Here is a 26,782-nt window from a genome sequence, read left to right as displayed (position 1 = left end):
CGAGAGGAATAATTTCAATAAGCCCAGACTCTTGCATCTTACCATACATGGAAAGGCACTAAAATCATTAACTTGAGATGTCTGTCTTTCTTGATCAGCAATAATCTTTTGATGTTTTACTACATTTTTTTTCAGCAAAAATTCCTATATTACCTGACTCCTCACTTACCTCTTTGGTATAGTTTCTCAGAAGTATCTGAGAGGATCTATAGTGGGCTAGAGTTTTCAGGAGGCCATTGAATAAAACATAAATCTCAACTTTTAGGTAGTGCTTTTATTCAGTCAGCAGTTTTGGTGACCACAAAGGGATCCAGAGCATACTTCTCTCCTTCACCTGAACTCCATGAAGAATCAGAGCTTTGGTACCAGGAGAGGGCCCCTTGTGCCTGGTCACCTCCTTGGAGAGTCCAAATGAATTTGGCTGAGTCTCTCCTTGATCTTGGATCTCCCATTATTGGCTGTTGATCCTAAGTTTTATTCAGTGGTGTTAAACTCCTCACTGGAGGAGTAGGTGTTCCTTGAAAGTTAGTTTCAAGAAGAGGTACCTGAGTACCACTGAATGAGTTCCCTCGGTTGAAAGATGCTGGGAAGATTTTGCTCAGTTGAAAGACACGGAGTCGGTTATCCTCAGTTGAGAGGCACTCGGAAGATTTTATTATGTGCATAAAGAATGTATACTTATATGTACTTGCTTAATTGATAATTAAAGGAAATCTCACTTAAAATAGCCTAATTGGAGTTCTTTTGACATACAAAAATTACTTCGTTTTTTGCATGAGCAGCTAGAAAAATCCAGCTTGATAAAATGTCTTCAGAATTCTGACCCTAAAGGAACAAAAGCCCTTCTAGGGGGAATTTGCATTTCTCTCCCTGTGTCATTGACATGTAGATGTTCTAACTGATCTTCTTAGGCATTTTTTCCCTTTTGTTTGAGAGCTTGGCCTCTGCCATCCAGAAGGTACATATCCTGTGTATTTGGCAGCCAGTCAAATAGACTGGGATTCTGAGCAGTCTTTTTCTTGTCTGTGCCAACTCTCAGGGTCCTTTGCCATCTTAACCTTCGTGTATCTGCCTGTACAATGAGGCCCTTTACTTTCTTAGACTCTTTTGGGGAGTAAACTTTCTAGATCTTGTGAAGGCTATATCCTTTGCGCTGTCTTGTGGGGATGCCTCTTGAGTATTATTGGTCTGAGTTGTCAGTGGTCAGATGATGGATCCTTTAAATTGGAGAAACTTCTAAACTGGTAAATTTTTAGAGAGTTCTCATTATGAACAGCTGTTTTATTGGTACCTATTTTAAAAAGGAAAAAACAAATTAGAAGGTGAGTAAAAAAACATATAACAGCTAACCTAAGAACTACCTTAGGTTAAAACAAATAACAACAAGAAAAAAATGGTTTGGGAAGCCTTATTTGCGGTCTTGGCTTCACCTCTATGGGTCTTATAGATGCTAATAAAAACATTGGTTAGTTGCAGCTCATGCAGCTCAATATCAAAAAAACAAATAGCCCAATAAAAAAATGGGGGGAAGATCTAAATAGACATTTCTCCAAAGAAGACATACACATGGCCAAAAAGCACATGAAAGGATGCCCAACATCACTAATTATTAGAGAAATGCAAATCAAAATTACGATGAAGTATCACTTCACACCAGTCAGAATGGCTATCACCAAAAAACTCTACAAACAATAAATGCTGGAGAGGGTGTGGAGAAAAGGGAACCCTTTTGTACTGTTGGTAGGAATGTAAATTGGGACAGCCACTATGGAGAACAGTGTGGAGGTTCCTTAAAAAACTAAAAATAGAACTACCTTATGACCCAGCAATCCCACTTCTGGGCATATTCCTGGAGGAAACCATAATTCAAAAAAGATACATGCACCCCAATGTCCATTGCAGCACTATTTATAATATCCAGGACAAGGAAGCAACCTAAATGTCCATCAACAAAGGAATGAATAAAGAAGATGTGGTGTGGTACATATATACAATGGAACATTACTCAGCAATAAAGAAGAACAAAATAATGCCATTTGCAGCAACATGGATGGACCTAGAGATTGTCGTACTGAGGGAAGTAAGTCAGACACAGAAAAACAAATATCGTATGATATCACTTATAGGTAGAAACAAAAAAACGGGAGGTACAAATGAACTTATTTATAAAACAGAAGTAGAGTCACGGATGTAGAAAACAATCTTCTAGTTACCAGGGGATAAGTGGGGGAGGGATAAATTGTGAGACTGAGACTGACTTATACACACTACTATATATAAAATAGATCACTAACTGTAACCTGCTCTATAGCACAGGGAACTCTATTCGATACTCTGTAATGGCCTATATGGGAAAAGAATCTAAATAAAAGAGTGGATATATGTATATGTATAACTGATTCACTTTGCCGTACACCTGAAACTAACAACAACATTTTAAATCAATAAAAATTTTTAAAAATTGGTTAACTAATGTTAGTTAGATTGATTAACAGAAAAAAATGTTGAGGGAAAGACTAGAGACTTCTTCCCAACAAGATGGAAATATTTTAATTGAAATATAGTTGATTTATAATATTGTGTTAGTTTCAGGTATACAGCAAAGTGATTCATTTATATATATATGTATATATCTGTAATCTTTTTTCCATTCTTTTCCATTATAGTTTACTATAAGATATTGAATATAGGTTCCTGTTCTATGCAGTAAAACCTCATTGTTTATCCATTTTATATATGATAGTATGTATCTGTTAATCCCATTCCCAATTTATCCCTCCCCCCTTCCCCATTGGTAACCATGCTTGTTTTCTGTGTCTGTGAGTTTGTTTTGTGTCTGTGAGTTTGTTTCTGTTTGGCAAATAAGTTCATTTTTACTATTTTTTAGATTCTACATATAAGTGATATTATATGATATTTGTCCTTGTCTGACTTACTTCACTTAATATGATAATTTCTAGGTCCATCCATGTGGCTGCAAATGGCATTATTTCATTCTTTTTTTTATGGCTGCATAAGAAGGAAATGCTAAAGGGACTCTCTCAACTGGATAGAAATCTTTAGATAGTATTAAGAAATTGGATAAATAAAACCGATGTTAATGGGATTAAAGCAAAAGGTTTTGATACAACATTACCTAAGGTTAGATGGGCCAAATGGACACACTATTGGTTCCCAAGGTTAAAAGGCCCCGAATAAGTCCACTCTATCTACCCCAGTTTAATACATATATTTAAAAGGGTGGAAGAAAATTACACTGAGATACCTGACTAACAATTGCTTCGGGCAACAGGCCAATTAATCAAGTTAAAGATTGACAAAAGGGCCGGAGTCCCTTGGCTCAACCCCTCACTGGGGACTCCGAAGCTTTTGTATAAACATAGATAAAATGTCTGGGGGGTGGGTAAAAAGGACTTCTAGGACTTCTTATGAGACCAAAGCTTGTTGATGGGTTCTTAATGGAAACTAAAGTTAAAGCTATAAAAGTTGATAGGATTGAGATGAAAGATTATATAAATTGGTATATTGAAATGGGCTTTGTATAAGATGGTTACATCTCTTTTGCCAGTTATATTGTGGGATAGACATTATGTCTCACTGGGGAATGCTTCCCCTGCCTGTTATTATAAGACAGGGCATATAAATCTGTCCCTTAGAAAATATTAATTAAACATACTAAAAGAAGCCAACAGGGTTACTTGAGCCCACACAATATGAAATAAAAACTGAGTTAACATCCAGGGGCTAATAAAAATATTAATAGAGATTTTTGCGCTGGGTATAACCTGTGCACTCAGAAGAGGGACTTTGTTGAATGCCTTGTGTAAACTTTTGAAAACATGGTAAATTGAACCCTAAAGTTCCCAAACATAAAACACTTGATTTCCAGTTTTGTTGGAAATCTCATTGATATAAAAAAAGCAAATTAAGGAAAATTCAGTTGGGCAAATCAACCTTTTAACATCATTTAGGTGGCAGACCAGGTCATTGGGGAATTCAAAGGAAATGTCTGTGTCTTTAAAATCTCTACAAACCAGAAATGTAACTAACAGCCGATAATGACCTGAAACTGTGCCTAATTAGCCCAATCATGTAAAACCTGAAATCAAAATGGGGAGGGGGGAATAAAGAAATAAAGTGGCCTTTTAACACTCAAACCACTGGATAGGCTCCTTCAACCAAAATCTAATTCAAAGCTTCCTTAAGGATTTATCAAGGACAAATACAAATCTTAAAGTCTTTTCCACAAATAGTAAAGCCTTAATCATCTAAGCAAATAAATTTAACTTATTCCAACTGTTATTTATAAACTAGTAAGTTTATATTGTACTACCTGATTCAAAACTAAGTCTTAAAGTGAAGCCATGAGATCTTGAGTTTTGTCTGTTTATATGTCTGTGTGTACACTATACATATAATACGTCTCTACCTCTGGATAATATTATCAAAATTAAATTTATGAAAAAGCTCCATTTATTTGACTGAAAAGCAAGCACTTACAAATTAAATATTTCTAAATATAAAGAAAACTGGCAAGAATGAATTTCAGGTTCACATGATCTAGGAAATATTCAATATTAAATTAATATCTGGTATTAAAACCAGCTTAAGCTTTTTGGTTTAATCAATACAGTCATGTCTCTTATTGTAACTAAGTTTACTGAAGGTCAATAAGTTTATGTTATTTGTGTTGTAGACTGTCAGCAAGGAAAATCAACTTGGTATGATGATATTTTCATAAGTTATGAAATAAAGGTAAGTGAGATAAGAGTTTTCAAGTGAACTCTTTAGGAATAATTATGTTTGGGGTATGTCTATCTAAAATAGTTTCTCAAGATTTTTGGTAACTTGAAACTTTAGAGTTTTGCTAAGTTAAATATAGAATTCATTAAATATCAGTTCATTTAAAATAAGATAAGATACTGGAACATTGACTGCTAAACACGTCTAAGTTTACCTACTTTTGTCTCCTTATGAGAGGGAAACTAAAGATGTTTGGGTTTATTAAACCCATAGTTTGTACCACACCAAGGGAAAAATGTGCTATGAGAAGATATATGTTTCCAAATGTTGTGGAATAGTCCTATGTTTGCCAATCAGGAAATTCTGATATGACAAAGAGTTCACAATTACTTGCTAGTCAGTTTTCACTGGAGATTAAGGTTTTTAAGAATTCAAATTGTGATTATAGGTATTGGGTTGGCCAAAAAGTTCCTTTGGGTTTTTCTGTAAGATGTTACAGAAAAACCCGAACTAACTTTTTGGCCAACCCAATAATTAAAGCTACTGGGATAATAAGGGAAATATTTAAGTGTGCAAGGAAAGTAGGATGTGTATTTTCATCAAAAGAAGGTATAAAGAATGGAAATGAACTTTGTTAAGGGAAAGGAAAGTGATTTTGTCTTAAAGCTTGTTGTTTCTGGATGGGAAAGAAAATAAGGGAAAAACTAATACAGACACAGAAAGTTGTAGAAGGTTTGTAAAAGGGAACCCTGAGAAAAGCTTTGTACAAGGTCAAGCTGGGATTGGATCGAATTTAATTAGGTAAATGATTTTTGTTACTGAGGGTGAACTAGTGCAGGATTGGAGTTTGGTTTTCTCTCTCTGTTACAAGAACAAAGTTTTCTTGGAATGTTAAACTACTTTTAATAACAGATTGTGAGTTTCTTTGCCTTCTAGATGATCTGTATTTGCCTTAAAAATATTTTGTCACTTTGGTTGAATGAATAAGTATTGGATTGTTTCACAGGGACCCATGATCCTATTTAACCAAGTGTTTTAAAACATTTTTATATCTTTGACAAATTTCCCAAATATCAAATTCTAATTAAGGTTATTTTGACCTCCAACTAACTTTGGGGTGCTTCAAAGGGCCCCTGAAACATCCCAAAGAGAATCATTAAACTAATTACGTTTATTGGGTATGTTAAATTACGTGGGAAACATTGTCAAATAAATAGTGATAAAACCTTCTTAGGTTATATTGTATGGGTAAATGTCATTAATACAGATATTCCAAAAGTTATACGGAATTCCTAAAAATCTGATATGTCCTGGTATAATGTTATCAGTCATCACTCTAGTTAGTATCTTAAAATGTTGTATGTTACAGAAATAACCAAGTTTCTTGTCAATTGCATTGTAATCAGATCTTTAGCCATGGCACTTTAAGTTTTTACTTTATATACAATCATTATTTTATTCTGATGCTTTTATAAAATGAGTATCTTCAAGAAGATACTCCTGTTAGTCAGGTATCTCAGTGTAATTTTCTTCCACCCTTTTAAAATATATATATATTAAACTGGGGTAGATAGAGTGGACTTGTTCGGGGCCCTTTAACCTTGGGGACCAATAGTGTGTCCATTTGACCCATCCAACCTTAGGTAATGTATCAACCTACAACAAATTGATAAAGTATGCCGTTGTAAATGAAGATGGAACATTTACCTTTTTCTCTTGACCCTCCATAATTTGGCTTCTGCACCTGGCTCCCCTGTGGACTTAATGGCTTATTGTGACTAGATTACAACTAGTTATACTAATCATTGTTTTAGTTTGTTCTCTCTTGTTTTCAAATTATTTATGATTTGTGCCTCTCTCTGCTGTACTATGACTTTATTAATGTTAACAGCTGTATATCCTGTCTATTTTATAAGATTATTATCTCTTGCATTACCCAAAGTGTAACCAGGCCTCCAACAAAATTATTGATGGCTAAACATCTTGAGCCAGTCGATTATACATATAACTCTACATAGAATAATTATAATAGTTCAACTCTAGATATGAGAAGAAGCAACAAGGGAAAACATTTTCTGGATCATAATAGGCTAGTAAAACTGGCAAACCAGAGAAGTTCAGCTTATCAATAGGGCCTAATCCAAAGATTAGCACATAGTGTCTATCAAGAGAAGCCTCACCTGATCCAGGAATAAGCCTTTCTAGTGCTGTGGGACAAATGGGTCAGGAAATGTCTCAAACCTTGGTTGAATTTATGACCAAGAGGAGTTGCTGTGGACAAAGTGTTGCCTGCAATTTCAGTAAACAAAGAATGCTGCGTGCCATTCTGGTAAACAACAAATGTTGCCTGTCATCAGGCCATCAGCCACTGCAGCCATCCTTGAAGGTGTGACCTGAGAGGAATTCAGGATGGTCCTAGACAGTAAAGATGCAAATGAAAGGAATAATTTCAATGACCCCAGACTCTTGCATCTTACTATACATAAACAGGCACTAAAATCATTAACTTGAGATGTCTGTTTTCTGTGATTAGCAATAGTCTTATGCTCTTCATCTACGTGTTTGTTTTTCAGCAAAAACTATATATCCTGGCTCCTCCTGTAACTCCTTTGACCAACTTCTCAGAAATATATGAGCAGCTGTATCCTGGGCTATAGTCCTGAGTAAGTCCTGAATAAAACATAACTCTCAACTTCTAGGTTGAGATTTTTTTTAAGTTGACCTCTGAAGTTGTTTCATGTCTGTCTTACAATTAATGACTGTGTTTGGTTTCTACCTTGCTTTATTTTTAGGGGCTTTCATATATAGATGGCATGGAATGTTTTCAGGGAAACTATGTGCTGTATACTAACAGGGAAACATTTCCAACACAAAGAAACGTGTGACCTATGCACATATTCCAACCATTCTATATTAAATTGCTGTTTTTCTCCTAATCTCAGAAGTAAATTTAAAACCACAAGCCAAGGGTTTCCGGGAAGATGGCGGAAGAGTAAGAGGCGGAGATCACCTTCCTCCTCACAGATACACCAGAAATACATCTACACGTGGAACAACTCCTACAGAACACCTACTGAACGCTGGAAGAAGACCTCAGACCTCCCAAAAGGCAAGAAATACCACCACCACGTACCTGGGTAGGGCAAAAGAAAACAGAGTAAACAGAGACAAAAGGATAGGGACGGGACTTGCACCAGTGGGAGGGAGCTGTGAAGGAGGAAAGGTTTCCACACACTAGGGAGCCCCTTCTCGGGCAGAGACTGCGGGTGGCAGAGGGGGAAAGATTCAGAGCCGCGGAGGATAGCACAGCAACAGGGGTGCGGAAGGCAAAGCGGAGAGATTCCCACACAGAGGATCAGTGCCGAGCGGCACTCAGCAGCCCGAGAGGCTTGTGTGCTCACCCGCCAGGGTGGGCGGGGCTGAGAGCTGAGGCTCAGGCTTTGGTTGGAGCGCAGGTAGAGGACTGGGGTTGGCGACGTGAACACAGCCTGCAGGGGATTAGTGAGCCACTGCTGGCCAGGAGGGAGTCCCGGGAAAAGTCTGGACCTGCCGAAGAGGCAAGAGACTTTTTCTTCCCTCTTTGTTTCCTGGTGCACAAGGAGAGGGGATTAAGAGCGCTGCTTAAAGAAGCTCCAGAGACAGGCACAAGCTGCGGCTAAAAGGGTGGACCCCAGAGACAGGCATGAGACGCTAAGGCTGCTGCTGCCACTACCAAGAAGTCTGTGTGCGAGCACAGGTCACGATCCACACCCCCCTTACGGAGAGCCTGTGCAGCCCACTACTGACAGGGTCCCAGGAACCAGGGACAACTCCCCCGGGAGAAGGCATGGCACACCTCAGGCTGGTGCAATGTCAGGCTGGCCTCTGCCGCCACAGGCTCGCCCCGCACTCCGTGCCCCTCCCTCCCCCTGGGCTGAGTGAGCCACAGCCCCCGAATCAGCTACCCCTTTAATCCCATCCTGTCTGAGCAAAGAACAGACCCCCTCCGGCACCCTACACGCAGAGGCGGGGCCAAATCCAAAACTGAGCCCCTGGGAGCTGTAAGAACAAAGAAGAGAAAGGGAAATCTCTCCCAGCAGCCTCAGAAGCAGCGGATTAAAGCTCCACAATCAATTTGATGTACCCTGCATCTGTGGAATACATGAATAGACAACAAATCATCCCAAATTAAGGAGGTGGACTTTGAGAGCAAGATTTATTATTTTTTCCCCTTTTCCTTTTCTTGTGAGTGTGTATGTGTATGCTTCTGTGTGAGATTTTGTCTGTATAGCTTTGCTTCCACCATTTGACCGAGGGTTCTATCTGTCCATTTTTTTAAAAAAGTTTTTTTAATAATTACTTTTTATTTTAATAACTTTATTTTATTTTACTTTATCTTTGTTCTTTCTTTCCTTCCTTCTCTCCTTTAGACAATGAATCATCCCAAATTAAGAAGGTGGACTTTGAGAGCAAGATTTATGATATTTTCCCCTTTTACTCTTTTTCTGAGTGTGTATGTGTATGCTTCTGTGTGAGATTTTGTCTGTATAGCTTTTCTTCCACCATTTGTCCTAGGGCACTATACATCCATTGTTTTTTCTCTTAATAATTATTTTTTTATTTTAATAATTTTATTATATTTTATCTTACTTTATTTTATTTTACTTTATCTTCTGTCTTTTTTCCTTCCTTCCCTCCTTCCTTCCTTCCTCCATCCCTCCCTCCCTCCTTCCCTCCCTCCTTTCTTTCTTTCTACTTCTACTAATTCTTTCTATCTACTTTTTCTCCCTTTTATTCTGAGCTGTGTGGAAGAAAGGCTCTTGGGGCTGCAGCCAGGAGTCAGTGCTGTGCCTCTGAGATGGGAGAGCCAAATTCAGGACACTGGTCCACAAGAGACCTCCCAGCTCCATATAATATCAAATGGCAAAAATATCCCAGAGATCTCGATCTCAACAAGAGCACCCAGCTTCACTCAACGACCAGCAAGTTACAGTAATGAACATCCTATGCCAAACAACTAGCAAGACAGGAACACAACCCCACCCATTAGCAGAGAGGCTGCCTAAAACCATAATAAGTCCACAGACACCACAAAACACACCACCAGACGTGGACCAGTCCACCATAAAGACAAGATCCAGCCTCATCCACCAGGACACAGGCACTAGTCCCAACCACCAGGAAGCCTACACAACCCACTGAACCAACCTTAGCCACTGGGGACAGACACCAAACACAATGGGAACTATGAACCTGCAGCCTGCAAAAAGGAGACCCCAAACACAGTAAGATAAGCAAAATGAAAAGACAGAAAAACACACAGCAGATGAAGGAGCAAGATAAAAACCCACCAGACCTAAAAAAAGAAGAGAAAATAGGCAGTCTACCTGAAGAAGAATTCAGAATAATGATAGTAAAGATGACACAAAATCTTGGAAATAGAACAGACAAAATGCAATAAACATTTAACAAGGACCTACAAGAAGTAAAGATGAAACAAACAATGATGAACAACACAATAAATGAAACGAAAAATACTCTACATGGGATCACTAGCAGAATAACTGAGGCAGAAGAATGGATAAGTGACATGGAAGATAAACTAGTGGAAATAACTACTGCAGAGCAGAATAAAGAAAAAAGAATGAAAAGAACTGAGGACAGTCTCAGAGACCTCTGGGACAATATTAAACACACCAACATTCGAATTATAGGGATTCCAGAAGAAGAAGAAGAAAAGAAAGGGACTGATAAAATATTTGAAGAGATTATATTTGCAAACTTCCCTAATATGGGAAAGAAAATAGTTAATCAAGTCCAGGAAGCACAGAGAGTCCCATACAGGGGATTCCAAGGAGAAATACACCAAGACACATATTAATCAAACTGTCAAAAATTAAATACAAAGAAAACATATTAAAAGCAGCAAGGGAAAAACAACAAATAACACACAAGGGAATCCCCATAAGGTTAACAGCTGATCTTTCAGCAGAAACTCTGCAAGCCAGAAGGGACTGGCAGGACATATTGAAAGTGATGAAGGAGAAAAATCTGCAACCAAGATTACTCTACCCAGCAAGGATCTCATTCAGATTTAATGGAGAAATTAAAACCTTTACAGACAAGCAAAAGCTGAGAGAGTTCAGCACTACAAAACCAGCTCTACAACAACTGCTAAAGGAACTTCACTAGGCAAGAAACACAAGAGAAGGAAAAGACCTACAATAACGAACCCAAAATAATTAAGAAAATGGGAATAGGAACATACATATGGATAATTACCTTAAATGTAAATGGACTAAATGCTCCCACCAAAAGACACAGGTTGGTTGAATGGATACAAAAACAAGACCCATATATTTGCTGTCTACAAGAGACTCACTTCAGACTTAGGGACACATACAGACTGAAAGTAAGGGTATGGAAAAAGATATTTCATGCAAAGGAAACGAAAAGAAAGCTGGAGTAGCAATTTTCATATCTGACAAAATAGACTTTAAAATAAAGACTATTAGAAGAGACAAAGAAGGACACTACATAATGATCAAGGGATCGATCCAAGAAGAAGATATAACAATTATAAATAGTTATGCACCCAACATAGGAGCACCTCAATACATAAGGCAAATACTAACAGCCATAAAAGGGGAAATCAACAGTAACACATTCATAGTATGGGACTTTAATACCCCATTTTCACCAAAGGAGAGATCATCCAAAATGAAAATAAATAAGGAAACACAAGCTTTAAGTGATACATTAAACAAGATGGACTTGATATTTATAGGACATTCCATCCAAAAACAACAGAATACACATTTTTCTGTAGTGCTCATGGAACATTCTCCAGGATAGATCATATCTTGTGTCACACATCAAGCCTTGGTAAATTTAAGAAAGTTGAAATTGGAAAAATTGTTGATTGGAATAATCAACAATGTGAAAATTGTTGTACTACCGAAAGCTAAGTACAGATTCAATGCAATCCCTATCAAACTACCACTGGCATTTTTCACAGAAGAAGAAAAAATTTCACAATTTGTATGTAAACACATAAGACCCCGAATAGCCAAGGCAATCTTGAGAACGAAAAACGGAGCTAGAGGAATCAGGCTCCCTGACTTCAGACTATACCACAAAGCTACAGTAATCAAGACAGTATGGTACTGGCACAAAAACAGAGAGATAGATCAATGGAACAGGATAGAAAGCTCAGAGATAAACCCACGCACATATGGTCACCTTATCTTTAATAAAGGGGGCAGGAATATAAACTGGAGAAAGGACAGCCTCTTCAATAAGTGGTGCTGGGAGAACTGGACAGGTACATGTAAAAGTATGACATTCGATCACTCCCTAACACCATACACAAAAATAAGCTCAAAATGGATTAAAGACCTAAATGTAAGGCCAGACACTATAAAACTCTTAGAGGAAGACATAGGCAGAACACTCTATGACATAAACCACAGCAAGACCCTTTTTGACCCACCTCCTAGAGAAATGGAAATAAAAACAAACATAAACAGATCAGACCTAATGAAACTTCAAAGCTTTTGCACAGCAAAGGAAACCAAAAACAAGACCAAAAAACAGCCCTAAGAATGGGAGAAAATATTTGCAAATGAAGCAACTGACAAAGGATTAATTTCCAAAATTTACAAGCAGCTCATGCAGCTCAATAACAAAAAACAAACAGCCACAGCAATCAGAGAAGAAAAGGAAAGAAAAGGAATCCAAATTGGAAAAGAAGAAGTAAGGCTGTCATTGTTCGCAGATGACATGATACTATACATAGAGAATCCTAAAGATGCTACCAGAAAACTACTAGAGATAATCAATGAATTTTGTAAAGTAGCAGTGTAGAAAATTAATGCACAGAAATCTCTGGCATTCCTATACACTAATGATGAAAAATCTGAAAATGAAATCAAGAAAACACTTCCATTTTCCATTGCAAAAAAAAGTATAAAATATCTAGGAATAAACCTACCTAAGGAGACAAAAGACCTGTATGCAGAAAATTAGAAGACACTGATGAAAGAAATTAAAGATGATACAAGTAGATGGAGAGATATACCATGTTCTTCAATTGGAAGAATCAACATTGTGAAAATGAATCTACTACCCAAAGCAATCTACAGATTCAATGCAATCCCTATCAAACTACCACTGGCATTTTTCACAGAACTAGAACAAAAAATTTCACAATTTGTATGGAAACACAAAAGACCCCGCATAGGCAAAGCAACCTTGAGAATGAAAAACGGAGCTGGAGGAATCAGGTTTCCTGACTTCAGACTATACTACAAAGCTACAGTAATCAAGACAGTATGGTACTGGCACAAAAACAGAAAGATAGATCAATGGAACAGGATAGAAAGCCCAGAGATGAACCCATGCACATATTGACACCTTATCTTTGATAAAGGTGGCAGTAATGTACAGTGGAGAAAGGACAGCCTCTTTAATAAGTGGTGCTGGGAAAACTGGACAGGTACATGTAAAAGTATGAGATTAGATCACTCCCTAACACCATACACAAAAATAAGCTCAAAACGGATTAAAGACCTAAATGTAAGGCCAGAAACTATCAAACTCTTAGAGGAAAACATAGGCAGAGCACTCTATACATAAATCACAGCAAGATCCTTTTTGACCTACCTCCTACATAAATGGAAATAAAAACAAAAATAAACAAATGGGACCTAATGAAACTTCAGAGATTTTACACAGCAAAGAAACCATAAACAAGACCAAAAGACAACCCTCAGAATGGGAGAAAATATTTGCAAATGAAGCAACTGACAAAGGATTAATCTCCAAAAATTATAAGCAGCTCATGCAGCTCAATAAGAAAAAAACAAACAACCCAATCCAAAAATGGGCAGAAGACCTAAATAGACATTTCTCCAAAGAAGATATACAGACTGCCAACAAACACATGAAAGAATGCTCAACATCACTAATCATTAGAGAAATGCAAATCAAAACTACAATGAGATATCATCTCACACTAGTCAGAATGGCCATCATCAAAAAATCTAGAAACAGTAAATGCTGGAGAGGGTGTGGAGAAAAGGGAACCCTCTTGCACTGTTGTTGGGAGTGTAAATTGATACAGCCACTGTGGAGAACAGTATGGAGGTTCCTTAAAAAACTACAAATAGAACTACCATATGACCCAGCAATCCCACTACTGGGCATATACCCTGAGAAAACCAAAATTCAAAAGGAGTCATGTACCAATATGTTCATTGCAGCTCTATTTACAATAGCCTGGAGATGGAAACAACCTAAGTGTCCAACATCAGATGAATGGATAAAGATGTGGCACATATATACAATGAAATATTACTCATCCATAAAGAGAAACGAAATTGAGCTATTTGTCTTGAGGTGGATAGACCTAGAGTCTGTCATACGGAGTGAAGTAAGTCAGAAAGAGAGGGACAAATACCATGTACTAACACATATATGTGGAATTTAAGAAAAAATATGTCATGAAGAACCTAGGGGTAAGACAGGAATAAAGACACAGACCTACTAGAGAATGGACTTGAGGATATGGGGGGGGGGAAGGGTAAGTTGTGACAAAGCGAGAGAGAGGCATGGTCATATATACACTACCAAAAGTAAGGTAGATAGCTAGTGGGAAGCAGCCGCATAGCACAGGGAGATTAGCTCGGTGCTATGTGATCGCCTGGAGGGGTCGGATAGGGAGTGTGGGAGGGAGGGAGACGCAAGAGGGAAGAGATATGGGAATATATGTATATATATAACTGATTCATTTTGTTGTAAAGCAGAAGCTAACTCACCATTGTAAAGCAATTATACTCCAATAAAGATGTTAAAAAAAAAAAAACCACAAGCCAAGTTCAATTTTATCTCCATATTTTTCCAATAATTTTTATCTAAACACTTTACCAATATGAATTAATAGCAGCAGCAATATACAGAGATACAGTTTAAAAGTCTCTATGTCAATTTACAACGTGATTTTTATTAATAACTAAAGGTACATAATATGCATTGCTTTGGCATTCTATTTCTCTGAAACACAGAAACTTCCAGAAAATTCACTATAAAGCAGATTTCAAATAAATTGTTACATCTAAATTTTTTAAATAAGCTTAAGCTTTCTTCTGTAATTACCTAGGCAACAATTCCTGATTTTAGTTGAGAAATGTAAATTAAAACTACAATGCTATTCCAGTAAACACACTCTAGAATGATTAAATGAAAAAGTCAAACATTACCAGGTCCTGGTCAGGTTGAGGAATAACTAGACCATTCATAACTGCTGGTAGGAGTGTAAATTAGTACAAGAACCTTTGGAAACTGTTTGACAGTATTTACTAAAACTAGACATATCAAGCTCCACTTCTTGGTATATAACTCATAGAAATGAATACATATCCTCACCAAAAAAGGTATATTTGAATGCTCATAGCAGCATAATTAATACTTGCCCAAACCTGAAAACATTAATGCCCATAAACAGAATGTAAAAGTAATTATGATATAGGCATACAATAAAATTCTGTACAAGAAAAAAGTGAATTATTTCTACATGCAAACATGGCTGAATCTTACAAACTGTTGAGTAATATTTTACTTATTTTGACTTATTAGTCAAACACAAAAGGAATACACATCATAAAACTTAAAAATAAGCAAAACTAATCTATGGTTTTAATATATTCATACAAAAATTTGTACACAAATGTTCATAGCAGCATTATTCATAATAGCCCAAAAGTGGAGACAACCCAAAAATCCATTAACTGATGAATGAATAAACAAAATGTGGTATACCCATACAATGGAACATTATTCAGCCACAAAGAGAATGAAGTACTGATACATGCTATAACACAGACAAACATTGAAAACAGTATTATATTAAGTAAAATAATCCAGACACAATAGGTCACATATTGTATAATTCCATTCAGATGAAATATGCAGAATAGGCAAATCCATAGATACAGAAAGTAAATTAGTAGTTTCTAGGGGGTGGGAGGAATGGGGGATTGCTGCTTAGTGGGTATGGGGTTTCTTTTTGAATAATGAAATATTCTGGAAATGGCCATCTGTGATGATTCCACAACATTGTGAATGTACTAAAACCCACTGAATGGTACACATTAAAATGGATAAAATAGTGAATGCTATGTTGCATGAATTTTATCTCAATAATAATAAATAATAACAAAGAAACAAACAAAGGCCTGAATTTATGGTTTTAGAAGCCAAGATATTTTTTTGGTTCAGGATAATAGTGTCTGGAAGAGGACATGAAGGAACTTTAGCTTCTGGTAGTATTCTAGTTCTTGATCTGGGTAGTGGTTACATGGATGTACTCACTCTGTGAAAATTCATGTAGCTACATATTCTTATGATCTGTATGTAATATATGTTGTTTCAATTAAAATATAAAAAACAATAAATTTTACAAATAAAATACTTCATAGACCCAGTTATGATTCAATATATGGTAGCTTAAAATTTAAAGCAAGGAATGATTAAAATATATAATGCAGTTTCAAAACAGATAACCTATAGTTTGTTATCTGAATGTTTACTGAATTCAACAATGCATCAATCTTGCAAAGTAAAATCAATAAAAATGAATTATCAACTTTAATGTCATGAATCAAATACTCACATTTAGTTTTAAAATACTTTTTCAACTATTTGGAGTAGAAATAGTTGAAAGCACCAAACACTAAAACGTCAAACATGTAAAATAAACAGCATCTAATTTGACCACATTTTGGCATTTCAATAGGCAAGCCTAAATTTGGAAAACTTTTCTCTTCACTTCTTACTATCCTCATGGAATTTCTGAAAGCCAGATAGTATTAGATAGACAGATGACCAATGTTACAATAACATCTATTTGAAGGTTTTATATTGCTAACTGTAACTGGAAAATACTGGGTGTGTTTTTAAATCGCCATTGTGCTTTTATACAGATGTTGTAGACCAGAGACACTTAGGAAAGCCAAAACACTTGGCTATAGAGAAAACTTATCTTCTTTTTTTGTTGTTTAAATTTTATTTTCATTTCTGTTTTGGGGAAGAATCCTTAACAATTTTTGCAAGTCCAGGTAACATTTTATCTTTGAGGAATTTTTTGCCCCAAAATAATCTAAGGTGAAGGACAACCAGAATCACTTTGCAAACAAGATCCTATGCAGCAAGTCTTTACAATATTCAGTAGATTTGGTACATAGATTTAGTAGTGAAAAGGACTATCCAATGTCTACTATAGATCCAGAAAACAAACTGGTAGTTGCCAGAGGGGAGGCAGGTGGGGGAACAGGTGAAACGGGTGAAGGGGATTAAGAGGTACAAACTTCCAGCTATAAGTCACGGGGATGTAATGCACAGCATAGTGAATATGGTCAATAATATTGTAACAACTTTGTATGGTGACAGATGATAACTAGACTTATTGTGGTAATCATTTCATAACGTATAAAAGTATCAAATCACTATGCCATACACCTGAAACCGACATTATATTGTTATGTCAAATATAATTCGATAAAAATTAAATATAAAACAAATCAATTTTTTAAGGTCTCATCTAAAGAAAGACTCAGTGCTGTATATGGAGTCTTCTAAAAGCAGACTATAATATGCTGTAAAATGTACAAGATTAATCAGTAAGATTGATAAATACAAAGTCTGATTTAATAACAGAAATGAATCTCTTTTTTCTCAATGAATTTGTCCTTCATTCCTTTCCATAAGCCCTCTCTGTTATTTAGGAAAGTAGTACATCTAGCCTAGGCTTCTCCAATTTTCAAGGTAGTCAAATTACTAAGGTTATAATTGCAAACACTTATTTAACAATGCTCCCAAGTCTTATTGCTTTCTAAGTACATAAACAATGACATACCCATGGGAAAGTGAATCTTCAAAGAAAAAAAATAGAAAAATAAGTTTTACTTAATCAACATTTTGGAAAGTGAGGCAAAAATAATAAATATATGACATTTTTTTCTATTAGTATGTCATGGCCTCTGACGACACTTCTTATTGATATTATTGATAATTAACAAAAAAAATTTAGCTCTAAGAAGCACAGGAACGTAAGGTGACTTTAAGGGGCAAAAATGTTGCATTTATTTAGAAACACCAAGTGCTATGTTTGGCATTAATTAATTAATACCAACATGAATCAGGAGGAAAAAAATATCTGTCCAGAAGCACACATTCTAAAATTGGAACTAGCCTGGAATGAACTGCTGCTCTATTCACTGAGTCATTGCCTGAGGAATTTCCACTTCAGCTCTCTGTTTTGGCTAATTTCCCCACAAACAGATGTTCTTCCACATCCAGTGTAATGTAGTCTCATACTGCAGTTATATCCCTCCATTGTATTGTGTAAACAGGAAAGGGAAGTAGGTCCTGATAAAGATTAATAATTTCTTGGCTTCATTCCAAAGTGAGAATGCCTAGAGTTGAAATACCTTTGTTTTTGCTACCATTTGTAATTGCTTTGCATTGTGGAAATGTAGTGTTGCTTGTCACTAAAGAGAGTTTTATTTTGCTATGGTGGACTTTGTTCCCCTTTCCAAATATGTTAAGCTACTTATATTTTATTCATAATCTTAAATTCTTGTTTGATGACTAATCTGACCCTCACCACATAATTGGTGAATTCTCAGGGTTCACCATGCTAAATTCCAGTTCTCAGTCCTAAATATCACATGAAATTTATATACTCTTCTTTTCAACTAGTGTACCTATATGAAATAGTTACATTCAAATTAAAGTCCTTGTTTTTTATTTCAGAAAATTAAAATTTGCCATTATGTGTAATATAAGGAAAGGAAATTTTATTTATCTTAACACCATTTATTTATATTCTATAGTTTTCTCTTTCAAAATAACATATTTGTTTTATATGATCACTTTCATGTATAACACTACATCCAGGATTCCAATTTAGAATAAATAAAAATAAAGCATAATTTAAAAGTTATTTACCAAAGAATTTTGCTATAATTATTTAAGCTATCACTCAAATTTTTGTTTAAGTTTTAATTTAGGATAGTTTAATCTAACTGCTGTATGCCAGATTAAATTTTAGATTCTTAGAATTTTTGGAAATACTTTTGATAATCTGTGCATTGAATTTTTCCTTATCACGATTTTTAGTCCATACTCTAAGAATGACAGCTAATATTTAATCCTTTATTATTCCAAAATGTAACCATTTAGAACTTGATTATATATTATTTTTCATTGCTTGAGATTTTCTTTCTCTGTCTGGATAATAATGTTTGTGAGCATAACAACAGAAATTGTCAAATATGTGCTCAAAAATGTTTGTTTGAATGAATTGATAAAATATGCTTTTGTTTTAAACCTTATAGTATCTCACACAGAGTAGGCACTCAATAATTACCAGCTTCTTAATAAGCTGATAACAATACGAGATATTCCTAAGGGATTCACACTTTATTAGTGTTAAGAATCATTGTCTGGCTTTGTTTAAAATGATGAATTGTTTTCTGTAGGCCAAGTGTTTTTCAGGTCCATAAATGTCAGCAGAAAATTAGAATGAGATGAAGCCTTCTGTTGACAATGCAGGACAGCAAAATTCACCATCAAACAAAATGTAATTGTTAGGTAGTTATTTATGCTACTTATTTACTCTCTCACTCTTTCTTTGGACTCCATTCCTCCTGAGTTATCACCATTAGTGGTAAGAGTAACAAGAAAAAGGAGAAAATATGCTAGGGTATGTAAATAAGAGAGGATGTGATCCCTGTGACTGAGTTCCCACACCACATTAGTTAGTCACAGAGGGGATTATGAGTAAGGAGACCCAAGGATCACATGGAAGTTATTTTTGGACGATTCTAGCCCTATCACTTCCAATCTGAGAAAAATACAGGTAAAATTCAATTTTGCAGTTTATATTGAGGAACTATTGAAATTAATGACTAAGCAGCATCCCCCAAATTCTGGAGAAATGATTTATTATATTACTAAGTACCACATAAAACATCCGTTGAATATCCATAGTAGGGAAGAGAGTAGTAGTAAGAAAGAACTGTCAGACAAAGGTGACATAGCTCATTTTGATGCAGTGTATTCTGGGAGGATATTGTATGAGGTTGAAGAGGCCTGTAAGTACTCAAAGGCAAACAAGAATACAAACGTTGAATATAAATCTGAGAATACATGAGGGAGCCAAGGGAGATGAAATGGCACTCACTGTCTAGTGGTGTGTATAATCCACAATATGTATAGTTTATTCAGGGATAACTGATTTATCACTTCCCAATAAATTAAACATGGCCTGAACTAATTATCTTTCAATATATATTCCTGAAAAGACTTCAATACTCAACGTATTGTTCATGTTAAAGAAATGTAATTTTTAGTTTCAACAAAAAAAATCTTTAGAGTCATTTCTGATCTTCCTTTTTCTTATAAATGTTTCATATATTCAGTCAGTCACCAAGTTATATTTGTTTCTCCAATTTAGAGACATCTCCAATCTGTCCTTTTCTGCCACAACCCCAGTCCAAACCTTCATCACAGAACCCTGAAATTATTACAATAGACTCCTAAATGATTTTCCCATCATCTCTCCTCATCAAATTCACATTGTACATGTCTACTATATTAAACTTTCTATATATTCATCATTTGACTTCTCTTCTTAAATATCTTCACTGACTCTTAACCATGTCCAGAATAAAGTCCTATCCACTGTGACTGGTTTTCTTAACTCTTCAGATTGGCTCCATATTGGCAGTCTAAGCCTAACACTTAGCACTTATCAAACAGGCGTCCTGCATTTGAGCTAGGTTGTCTTTCCGTGTTGTGTGGCCAATTCCATTTCAAATTCTTTCCTTGTGCTTTTTTTTTCCTGGCTGGAATTCACCTATTCTCTTATCTATGTAACTAAATCTAACCATCCATTAAAGCATAGTTACTGCCCCTCCTTTCCCTCCAAGCCATTAAGTTAGTGTCTGAAAACATGCTTGCTGATATTGTTTAGATGTGAAATATTTAATTCCTATGTTCTCTCCAAAATTAAGAAGTAGCTCACATTTTATACCTCTTATCTACATCCCTAGTACTCTTCTACCTTGTATTTTTGTATATAGTCAGTAAATTAACTCAGAATATACAATGAGGTCCCTAGCTTAAAAATGGTTACCAAATCAAATCAGATTTGAAAAATATAAAAAATTCATTTGTAATGAGTGCTTTGCTTTTAATATATAGTTGTGGTCTGACAAAGTGCTTGATAACCTGTTCTTTAAATGTGCAAAACACATTTCACTTTCTAAAAAATTGCTAATCTTTTGTTCAAAAACATAAATTACATAAATTTCAGCTCAGCCTTATATTTCAATTATCACTATTATCAATATTTTGAATGAGCTGCATCTAAATTAGGTTTTATTATTACCGAATCATCAAGTGGATCTGTTTGATATCAGAAATTACTAAGGGATTATGGATATTCCCAAACAGGCAATTAATCAATGCTTTATCTGGAATCAAGGAATAGTCATAAATACCCTTCTCTCATTTTTGCTGGATGGGAATATGAAGTATTTAATCCAGAGAAAAATGACCCTCATATTCTATCAAGTTTCACTTCTACTACTCAAGCCTTTCAATTATGTAATACTATAATGAGACCAGGGTAAAAATGTCAAAATAAAGGTATTTTAACTCATGATGAATATGTTCAAGAGTCCCCTGGATGCAAACCTTCCTGCAAAGTATTTTGTTACTGTGTTTTCAATTGGCAAAATTTTAATAAACCAAGGACTGAAGAAGCACAAAAAGCAAGTGAGATAACATTAAACCATACCCCATTTTTTTAAATGGCAAATTTATGCCAACACTAACAAAAATGTAACCATTATGTTTGTACTGATACTTTTGACTGTAATTTCATGCTATTTTCACCATCATGTTGGAAAAATGGTATTGAATGGGAAATCTTTTGAACAAATTGACTGAAAGAAACCATGTGGGCCCATAAATAATTACAAGATTTTTATCTTCAAGAAAAGTAAAATCTTTCCTTTGACAATTCCACAGAATAGAACAAAAGCATATTTTATGATTGTTTTTAATGAGGGATTGAAGAAACAAAATGACAGGATTTTTAAATATTTTTATGGTTATATATATTAACAGATGCTTAAGACCTGCATGTTCACCTGGGATTTCTGCATTCCTATCTGTAGGAAAAGAAGAATAACTTATTTAAGAGGACTTAACTAATGACAACACATTTCTAAAATGGGCTTAAAAATCCTTCCAAAATGCTGAGGGAGAACTGTTAAATGGTTACAAAAAATCACACTCTGACCATTTCTTTGGATTTCAAATTTATGTATACTTTTTGCTTTTTCACTGAATGAGTACAACCAATTTAAAAATTAGACAGTACAGATGCATTTCAAAATGGCAAATTATAAAGTGCACTGCCAAAGTGCTATGATTGTTATCGACAAATGTACATACAAACAGTACTGGATTAGAATATTTCACAGCAACTAATAGTGTTTGCCAGCCGAACTACGTTAAAAATTTTAGAAGAATAGAAGAACTACATGTCTCATAAAACCTTATATAAGACATTTCCATTATTATTTGATTCATATATAAACACACTGACCTCTAAATCCAGAAAATAATTTCTTAATGCACACTCAGACTTGCAGTAAATATTGGGACTGAAAAATGGGCCATGTCCTGAATGGCTGAGAGATGGTGACCATGAAAAAGGCTTACCTAATTAAAAAAAAAAAGAGAGATCATGGCAAGGAATGGAGTGGACACGCTAGAGAATAGGTTGGAGAGGGAGCAGAGCTGGCAGAAGGTAAGAGACATATGTTAATGTGGAATGGAACAAGTGGTTATAAACAAAAGTCATCATGAAACTCAGAAGAGTAGAATGAAAGTTGATGTGCATACACACACACACACACAAGAGTTCCTAAGCAAGAGTTAGGTAAATTTTAATATGTCTTATAGTTGAAATTTTGCCATAACTATCTTAAAATATTGTGAAGATCAAATATAACAGTTGTGAAAGTGCTACATAAACTGTAAAATGCTATACTCAAGTAAGACAGACAATATTTACTCAAAATGCAAAGTAAAACTCTCATTCCAACTCTGGGAGAAGGCAAACAATGAGCTCTCCAGGGCACAGAGGGGAGAAAAACCTTACTCTGGCCTATTCCCAGATTTCCTTGGAACCACAGGCTCTCCGGTCACTCTATAGGATGGCTTTGAATGCAAGAGTAAAGACACTGGCAAAGTTGGCAAAGTCACAGAATAGCGTGGAGAAAAATCCTTAATCTGTGGAAGGAAGAGATTCCCTTTTCTGTTTCTTAACCTGCATAAAGCATTAGTGCCTGCACATGAGCATGGTGTTAAATTATGCTAATTTCTTTGAGGAAGGGAATAAGAGGGACAGGAAAGGTGTAAAAATTCACTAAAACAGCCAAAGTACAAAACATTTTTCTCTCCATACCTAACTACTAGGATACAAGAAGTCTACAATGCATCAGGTATGTGTAAGTTAAAATAACAGCTTTACACCTAGGGAACTGAGGGTTAGTGAGAGGAAATGACTTAATAAGGCCACTTATTCAACACCACAAAGTCAGTATTTCTGAGCCTGAGTCTCATCAAATTACTGGGACTTTCCCCAACACAGCCTTCCATCAAAAAAAAAAAAAAAAAAAAAAGAGGCTACAAAGATAAACAGGTAAAAAGAACCAACCCAGATTTTCAGCTTTCTTCTTTTTTAAGCTCACCACAAGATTTTAGAAATATTTTAGCACTGTGTAAAATTTTCATTAAATTTTTAAAGTTAAACACCAGTTACATCTTCCCATATCATTAACTCTCAATGCATTTTTCATTACATTAGGAGCACATGCAATTGTTAATCATTTTAAAAGGTCTTAAAATTTTCAAGGAAGAGCACAAAATGATGAAAATAGAGCTGGAATGACCTTAGAAACAATCTATTCAAACCACTCATTTTATAAATAAGGCTCAGATAGGATAAGTGACTTGTTCAGGGTCACACAATCTGTCAGTTCCAGACTCAAGATCAGAATTTAAACCTCCAAACTTGTAGCCCAGGGCTCTGTTCTTTTTCAAACCTATAAGAAATGACTGCATTTAAACATTTAGCCCAGAATACTCTTAAAATTGAGTGTCATCAATAAAAGTAAGCCATGTGGCAAGGAATGGATAGAGTTTAGTTCATACCAAAAATGAGCTGCCAGTCACTGTGATAAGATCTGTTTCTTTCTGAGACCCATGGTTTCCTGCTGGATTGGAGAATGCAAACTGGGTTTCTTCCTCCTGTCCAAAGAAGTCAGAATCAGGATGTACGTTCCATTCCGTTTTGGTTGGCGGCAGTAGTTCTGAGACACTGTTTTCACAAAGGGTGCTCGAAGGAGTCAGAGCATCTGTGTCTACTGTTAGCTTACTGCTGGGGGTCAAAGCTTGGGGCTCTTGACTCGAGGTTTTCATAGTCAAAGAGCTCAGAGATCCTGAAGGCCCCACACTTAGACTTGAGACATCATCCGTATCTAAGGGACTGTGCTGAAAACCAGCGGCTGTCGTTCCAAAGAAGAGTGAGGTGTCCAGACTTTGAGGAAGGTCACTGGTGGCCATCAAGGCCTGAGGGTCCACCGCCTGCCCTAAGGAATTATTATTATTATTAACAGGGAGGTTCCCTGCCAGAGTTGAGTTCACAGAAGCCACATCAATAGTCAAGATCCCAGAGTTCACCAATGCGGTGTCCAATACTGCAGCAGAACTATTACTGGGCACATCAGAGAAGAGAGACACAAGCTCTGCATCACCGAGGTCATTCTGCCCTTGGCTGGTAAGTTCACTGCTGGGCGTAAGAGAATTTGCAGCTCCTAGCTGAGCTAAGAGATCCTGGCGCAGGTTGTGCCTTTTGGCCATGTGGGTCTTCATGCTGTGCTTGGATGTGAAGAGTTTATTACAAGTGGAGACTGGGCATCGGCTTTTCCCAGTGTCCACATCCTGCAAGTGTTTCTTGGAGTGAATGTAGAGACTACTGCGAGCAGAGAACCTGGCACAGCAGCCTTCCACGGGGCACACAAAAGGCTTTGTGCCCAGGTGGGTTATGCTGTGGCCTTTCAGATGTTCGGCCCTCGTGAAAGATTTCCCACAGCCTTCTACAGGACACATGAACCTCCGGTCATCGTCGTGCTTCCTTTTGTGCCTAAGGAGTTTGGACATGCTGGTGAAGTTCCAGCCACAGCCCTCAAAGTCACAAAGGAAAGGTCTCTCACCAGTGTGGCTCCGAAGGTGAATTTTCAACCTACAAGCCTTGTCGTACTGTTTGCTGCAGCCAGGAAAGGAGCAGGAAAAGAGTTCCTGTTCCCTGAAGTGGGCGCGGTTATGGGAAAACAGGGCACTCACTGTGATAAACGTCTTCTTGCAGCCCGAAAATGCGCACTGGTAGGGTCTCTCAGGCTCGAAGTGGCTGCGCTGGTGGGCGCTGAGTTTGGCCTGCGTGGGGAAGGTCTCCTCACACACCTCGCATTTGAATGAGTTCTCCTGCTCATGGCCCTTCATGTGTGCTTTGAGGTTATACACCGTGGTGAAGCTCTTGCCACAGCCCTCTGCCGGGCAGCCAAAGGGCCTCAGTTTGTCGTGTGACTGCAGGTGCCTCTTGAGCTTGTACGAGGTGGTGAAGGTCCAGCCGCAACCGCCCAGGGGGCACTTGAAGGGCCGCTGGCCCTGGCTGCTGCTGTGCGTCAGCAGGTGCACCTTCAGTTGGTGCTTCTTGGCAAAGGTTTGTCCGCACTGCGCCTCAGGACACAGGTACAGCACCACGCCCTGGCCCGGGCCTAGCGGCCCGCGGGGACTCTCAGCAGCAACCGGGCCCTCCGCCTCCTCCTCGGGCGCTGGGGCGGGCGCGGGTTCGGCCCGCTCGGCCAGCAGGAGGTCGGGCAGCAGCTCGGGACAGTCCCCAGGCTGCGCGGCGTGCGGGATCCCCGCTTGCGGGGCGATCAGACCCCCGGGCTGCGGGGCAGGGGCGACCCCAGGCGCCCAGGCTGGCGGCGGGGGCGTGGCCAGGGTGAGGAAGCCGTTCTCGAAGCGCAACAACAGGTTTTGTTTGTGAATGGTGACGGTGCCCGCGAAGGCCGCGGCGGGGCCCAGGACTGGGGCGGGAATCGGGGCCAGGGCCGGGACTGGGGCGCGGATAGCGGACAGGGAGCTGGGGCCCAGCGCAGGGCGGCCCTCGGGGTTCGCGCCGCTTTCGTGCCCATGGAACCGTGGGCCCAGCCCGGCCTCCTCCCTCCATAGGGGCCCTGCGGCCTGGCTGGCGCCCGTGGAATCTACGTCTCCACCCACCGGGTCCAGCAGCACGAAGAAGAAGTCATCGCCATCGTCGTCGCCGCCGCCGCCGCCGCCGCCGCCGCCGCCGCCGCCGCCGCCGCCGCCGCCGCCGCCAGCGTGATCGGGCCTCGGCACCAACGGGCTAGGGCCCGGGCCCGGGGAGGCCGCGCGGGCCACCTCACGCTGCCGCCCGGGCCCGCCATCTTGGGGGCCCCGGAGCAGCAGGAGGCGGCGCGCGGGGGCCTGGCCGGCCCGCGGGTCAGGACCTCCGTGGATCCGGCCGCCGCCCCCGGGGCTGCCAGCGCCGCCGCCCTGTCGCGACCCGCGAGCCGGGAGCAGCCTCGGGATTTCCATCTCCGCGTCCATGAGGCTCCGCTGGAACCAGAATCGCGGAGGAGGTGCGACCCCGCCCCCTGCCGCGGGCCCGAACACGTTCCTGAAAGGAAAAAAAAAAAAAATGTGCAATGCGCAGAAACTGGCCCTATCAGATATAAAAGCGTGTTTAACGCCACCGTGATTTAAATATTCTGGTACTGGGTGTCTAGAACAGAATAGAAAGCCCAGGGGCAGAGCCTCGTATACATAAATAAGTTCCACAGTTAATATTAGTAGGAAATCAAGGAGGTCTTCCCAGATACAGGGGAAATGGTGC

General features: G+C 38.1%; 1 protein-coding gene across 1 annotated transcript; it reads right to left on the bottom strand.

The window, feature by feature from the left end:
• Positions 1 to 254: 254 nt before the first annotated feature.
• Positions 255 to 26,518, bottom strand: LOC101279708 (zinc finger X-linked protein ZXDB-like). The gene is made up of 2 exons (XM_049704595.1): positions 24,016 to 26,518; positions 255 to 1,291 (listed from the first exon to the last, which is right to left on the bottom strand). The coding sequence occupies exons 1-2, from the start codon at positions 26,494 to 26,496 to the stop codon at positions 1,253 to 1,255; spliced, it is 2,520 nt and encodes an 839-aa protein (XP_049560552.1). The 5' UTR covers positions 26,497 to 26,518; the 3' UTR covers positions 255 to 1,252.
• Positions 26,519 to 26,782: the final 264 nt, after the last annotated feature.

This window comes from Orcinus orca, chromosome X, assembly GCF_937001465.1.
Source record: "Orcinus orca chromosome X, mOrcOrc1.1, whole genome shotgun sequence".
NCBI lineage: Eukaryota > Metazoa > Chordata > Mammalia > Artiodactyla > Delphinidae > Orcinus > Orcinus orca.
The sequence above is the reverse complement of the archived record's forward strand: the minus strand, read 5'-3'. Positions and strand labels throughout refer to the sequence as shown.

Coding starts and splice junctions, on each gene's coding strand:
- LOC101279708 (XM_049704595.1), bottom strand. CDS start 26,496: ATGGACGCGGAGATGGAAATCCCGAGGCTGCTCCCGGCTCGCGGGTCG. Junction 1,292..24,015: donor TGACTGGCAGCTCATTTTTG/GTATGAACTAAA, acceptor TTTTTAAAATAG/GTACCAATAAAACAGCTGTT.